This window comes from Gavialis gangeticus, unplaced genomic scaffold (genome assembly GCF_001723915.1).
Source record: "Gavialis gangeticus isolate Ggan-Ray unplaced genomic scaffold, GavGan_comp1, whole genome shotgun sequence".
NCBI classification, from domain to species: domain Eukaryota; kingdom Metazoa; phylum Chordata; order Crocodylia; family Gavialidae; genus Gavialis; species Gavialis gangeticus.
The window spans coordinates 38,554,140-38,559,740 of NW_017729008.1; the positions used below are offsets into that span (position 1 = coordinate 38,554,140).

At 44.3% G+C, this 5,601-nt stretch overlaps 1 protein-coding gene across 2 annotated transcripts in view; it reads left to right on the forward strand.

The window, feature by feature from the left end:
- Positions 1-5,601, forward strand: part of MKLN1 (muskelin 1) — a 173,930-nt gene that overhangs the window by 157,884 nt on the left and 10,445 nt on the right. For both annotated transcript variants that reach the window (XM_019509617.1, XM_019509618.1), the window contains one exon: positions 1,775-1,877. In XM_019509617.1, the coding sequence (XP_019365162.1) occupies positions 1,775-1,877 (103 nt within the window). The remainder of the gene's footprint in view (positions 1-1,774; positions 1,878-5,601) is intronic.

Sequence of the window (5,601 nt, forward strand, 5' to 3'; positions counted from 1 at the left end):
ATGGATGCAAGCCAGTGTTCTGGTTGCTTTAGTAGCCGCAGCATCACATTGCAGGCTCGTGTTCATCTTGTGGTCAATGATGACCCCCAAGTCTTTCTTCCGTAGTGCTAACCAGCATAGGACTGCCGAGCCTATAAGGATGCTGCAGGTTTTTCTTCCCAAGGTGGAGAGAACCTTGCATTTTTTGGTGTTAAACACCATCAGGTTCTCGTCCGCCCATTTGCTGAGCCAGGTCAGCCTGGATTGCCTGCCTGTCTTCTGGTGTGGATGCTTTGCCCCAAAGCTTGGTGTCATCGGCGAACTTGGCCAGTCCACTCCTGACTCCAACGTCCACATCATTGATGAAGATGTTGAACAATATGGGTCCAAGGACAGAGCCTTGGGGGACCCCACTGGTCACAAGACACCACGATGACTGACTGCCATCAATTACTACCCTCTGGGTCCGACCACGGAGCCAATTTCCCAGCCAGCGGATCATGGTGGACCCAAGGCCACAGTTGGCCAGTTTTGCCAAGAGGTGATCATGGGATACCAGATCGAAGGCTTTTTTGAAGTCAGGATATATGACATCAATCTCTTCTCCCTTGTCCAGGTGATAGGTCACCTGGTCGTAGAAGGAAATGATACTGGTCAAGCAAGACCTACCTGCAACAAACCCGTACTGGCTATCCATTAGGATGTTGGCGTCGGCCAGTCCATTAACCTAGCTAGGTCCATTCACCTAGCTTGAAGTGAAAAACGAATCTTTTCTGTGATCTGAGGAGTCTGTGTAATACGTGGAATCGGTCCTCAAAGCCAGACTGACTGATCCGAATCTATTCACTTGTCTTTGGGCGGACCAACTTGCAGTTGTGGGTTTAGTCATTGAGGGTTCCTGAAAATGACATTTCAAGAGATTGCAGCCTGTGGGTGTCGAAAGTGTGCCTATGGAGCAACATCACCTGGCCCCCAGTGCTAGCCTTGGCAAGAGTCCATGGCTTCTGCTTCAGTCAATCCAGGATTGTGCCATCTGCTCTGGCCAGTCTGGGACAAGAGCCATACCATTCGCACCTGCTTTGGCATGTACACGGCACCTGCTCCAACCAGTCTGCAGTAGGTGCTGCATGCAGACCAGGCGTGACACCCGGTGCAGTCTTGGACCAGCCAGACCAGAACAGTCACTGGTTCTGGTATGCAGGAGGAAAGGGGAGTATCTGTGGGCCCTGTTGGTCCTGTAGGGTCAGCCCTGAGCCATTCACCCACCGCACATGGCCACATGAGTTTGACGCCCCTGTTGTAGCCCTCTGCTTTTATCCCTGGAGGAATAAGTTGACACAAGGGGGGAAAAAAAGTTTTTGAAAGAGGCAAGATGAGTTCTTGGCTGTTTCTAGCCTGCTAGTAGGCAGAGAGGACTTCTGTTCTTTAGGCTAGGGTGCCAAAAATTGTTCTGCGTTTGATGTACATTGTACGAGTGCCCTGGGCAAGTCATTTTACTACTCAATGCCTCAGTTTATCTATCTGTAAAATGGAGAAACTGCAAACTTACAACTCATGTACCTGACTGTTTGCAAAATACTTTGCACTAGTATAACTTCAGTGCATCACAAAGTCTTTTGTTCCCTTTGCTAAAAGAAATTAGTGCCTGGCATTATTTCCCCTGCCCCTCCCCTTTCAACTATTCTAAGATCAAACCCTGCTCTTAGGCTCAGATGCTTAACAGACAGGGACCGAGCTGTCTTTAAAGAAATGTGTGGAATGATTAGATGCTCATTTATCTCTTTCCACTTTGCAGGTTTGAAGAAAAGGCCCAAACTGACCCACTCAGCGCACTGAAATATCTACAGAACGACTTGTATGTAACTGTGGATCATTCGGACCCTGAGGAAACAAAAGAGGTAATAGTGAAAACTTCCTCCTCCCTTTTTTTTTGTAAATGGAGAGAGTAAAAGCTCAGGTGGAACTTTATAACTTTTGCTTCCCTTAATGCCCGTTTAAACGAAACTTGGAATAATGGTTTGAAGTATCTTTTGAGAACTGCTTTATCATGGTTATATTACTACAGATATTTGTTGTTTAAAAAAAAAAAAATCACTCCATGTGAAAGATTTTGTTTTGATATCTGTAATAGTCCAGGCTAATGGCACGGGCCCATAGGTGTGCTGTGTACTCTGAATAGGCATCTTTCATATCAGTTTCTAGTTTGTTGGTATTTAAATAGTTCCAAAGTTTAAAAAAAAATTAAATTCTTCACCAAAATATAGATTGATTTCAACAGGTTGTGTATATATCCGTTGTCCGTTGAGCCTTAAAGTCCACATGCTTTTATGGCCTTAGACTGTTTTGTTTCAGTGTGCAGAGTCTTTGATATGTTTTAGGAATTTGTTTCTGCTTCCTGTTTTGTTCCCTTAGCACAACACGTGTCATCCTATAAAAGGAGTTGAGGAAGTTGAGTTGTCTGAGATGATTTACAGAGCTTTTGAAATATCAGATACATTTTTGGATTGTTTGCTATCGGAATTTATACCTAGCACTTTACACCTTCAGATTTATATTGGTATTTTTTTTGTATCAAATGCTGCATACCAGCTTTAACCCTCCTCACCCTAACTGGATAGAGACAGGAAACTGAGACAGTGATCTTTATTGCCTACTCGCTGTGTGAGTCAGGAATAACTCTTCTGACATGACTGGATAGGTACTGTTACAAATCAGGGATGACAAGTGGCTCAGTGACTAAATGCCTTGCCCATATTACCAAAGTCATTCTCAAAGCTGCAGTTATGTTGGGCGTCTGCATCAGACTCCTTAGTTTGCTTGTTAGATCATATCGTTGCTTTAAAGAGATATTGTCCAAGGGCCTAAATAGATGTTAACCCTTTGATATCAAAGATACTGATCTAAGCTGTTACAATTATGCATGCGTGATTTTTGTGGGCATAGCAAAAGCTTTCCAACTTTTTGACACTACATGAAGCAGGGTTATATTAGTTAGGGTCGTTCAGCAAACTTAAATTTGCTACAGGACCATGCAGATGTGAGAGTTAGCTCACAGCAGCTGGCTCCCTAGCCATCCCCTTTTAAAGCAGCTAAAATGTACATTTATTAATACCCCAAATATAGCCTCTAAGAAGTTTTGATTCTAGAAGGCTTTTTCCTTGAAGGACACGCACAGTATCATGTTACGATCATAGGGTTTCAGGATCTCACAGTAGCAGTAGTTTATTTGCTTTGGGATCTTGGCCGTGATTACGTGTGTTGGGTTTTATCACGGATTGTAGCTGAATGTCGATAACTTCGATGATGTGTAGCCAAAATGCAGTCATATAAACTTCTACGTTGTGAACTTCACACTCTATCTTCCACAGCTTTCTTGCTGCTTGGCATGCGAGACAAGAATTTTCTACTACTGTTTTTCAAACCAAGCAGTAGCTGTTGTTTTACCTTTTATATAGATTGTCAAGGATCCTACAGTATCCACAGGTGCACAGTAAACAAATGGTTTTCAATCAGTCTGCCTGTCTAGCTGACTTGATTTGTGCTGCAGTCTGAACCTATGATTTCAGGGAAGGGCTTTAAGCAATGCATAGGATGCCCAAGCGTTCTCTCTGGCTTTCCGAGGAGACAAACATTGATTTCATTACACACAGTTTGCTACAGTAAAGGCACCATAACAGTGAACACTGTTTTTTGTGAGAGCTTCCAGCCCTCTCTATTTGTCATTTGCTGCATAAGCTGTCAGGCAGACCTCACAGAGTGAATGAATGTAATCTGCAGCATTTCTCTTTGTCTAATGCCTGTTAAAATTCTCTGACCTCTTTCCTACTTGTTTCTCTATGCCGGATCAACACGTCCTGTTCAGCAGCAGAATTGCAGCTCTGCTCCAATAGACTCCTGAAATCCTTTAGGAACTGCTGCCTTTTCAACCTTGTTGTGTTCAAATAGCTGTAGTTTGCACAGCTTTTTATAGTGCCAGCTAAATTGCTTCATGCCATGCACTGCCCTGGTACTGACTGGGTATATTTCCATTTGACGTCAGCTTCCTTTCTAGTTACTGATCTCTGAGTCTGCTTCTGGCTCTCGGATCCAGACGTCTTCACGTGGGGTTTTTTCCTGCTCCTCAAAGCTCTGACTCAGTCTTGAGCGTTCAGTTTAAAATTGCAGGCACCAGTTTCAGTGCGCCTCCCAGCACAGGCACCTGCATGCTCCCTGGTTCCATTTATAAGGATGATACAATTTTAGGTGATATTAAGGGTAGTGTATCCCTCTGCTCTATACCATGCATGCCTGGCAGCTGCTGTGTGTGACATGTGATCTCTGGGCACTGAGTAAAGGGAGGTGGGGAGCCAGGCCTCACAGCAGGATGCTGCTGTGAGAGGACGTGTTAGGGGTCACCGCCAAGAGCCAGGTTAACAGGACCGGTCTGATGATTTGTACCCAAAAACTTGCAAAGAAGAATTTTTCCAACTATCTAATAAAAGATATTGGATTTCCCTAAAGAACCTTGTCTGCCTATGTTCTTAGACCAACACAGATCAGTGATACTTGGGGGAGCAGGGCTTACTTTACAGCCTGTTTTCCAGGGAAGTTTGCCCCCCCCCCCCCCGCAAGTAGGAGCAATTGGTTTCTCTTAAGAGCTCTCAAAACCATCAGCCGTCCCTGCTTCCATTCCCCATCATCCTCTGTTGCTTGGAGACGGCACTTGCTGCGAACAGTTTGGCAGAGCAGAAAGCTGCGTCAGTTCATCCCTGATAGATCGCGGTAGGATTTGCTGCGTGTGTGTTTGGGGCCAGTCGTGTTTGTGCCAACCCAGCAAGCTGTGGTTTTACAAGGGCTGCTGGGGGAGAGTGGTGCAAGGTGAAAATCTGCGCAGGAGGATTGCACAATAGGCAGAGTAATGGCATTATTTTTAACTGTGCTTCATGCAAGTCTCTTCAGCTGTTAGTGCTCAGTACCAAAGAAAACAGACAAACTGTTCTCAAGAAACTTACTTTGGCTCTGACTTAATCTGTTTAATGTACCGTGAACAAGGGATCGCAAAGCACCCTGAGCTATTTTATCCCCTTCTGTAAATTTAAACCAAGTTTATTTGGTTAGTCCCTAATTTTAAACGAGTTTTAATGGTTTTTTAACTGGATTTGCAGGCCTCGGGGGGGGGGGGGGGGTGCTCTTGCAAGTCTTGGTCCTCTTGTCTCTCAGCAGTGCGGCAGCTTTTAGATGATGTTGGAGCAAATGTCTCTATTGGCTTGGAAGCATAACTGTTCTAGTGCTTACTGTCCTGGGATAGTATATGAAGAGTCTAGAAGTTCTCCCTGGCAAATGGGCATCTGTCAGTGTGTTTTGTAGGACGTTCATGAGCCAGCATGTCAGAGACTGGAATTTGCTCTTGTTGCTTTAAGAAGCATATATGCCTATTCCATTTTAACAGCATGAATACTTGCTTTGCTCATATATTTACTCAAATACAAGATGACCCCCCCCAATAATTGGATTCTATATATGGACTATGTATACATTTGTTATAATTTTCCAGGTATCAAATCTAATTATTGGAGGTTTGCCTTGAATTTGTCTCCCTCCCACTACTACAGTAGGGAAAATATATCTTTGGGTGGGTGTGCG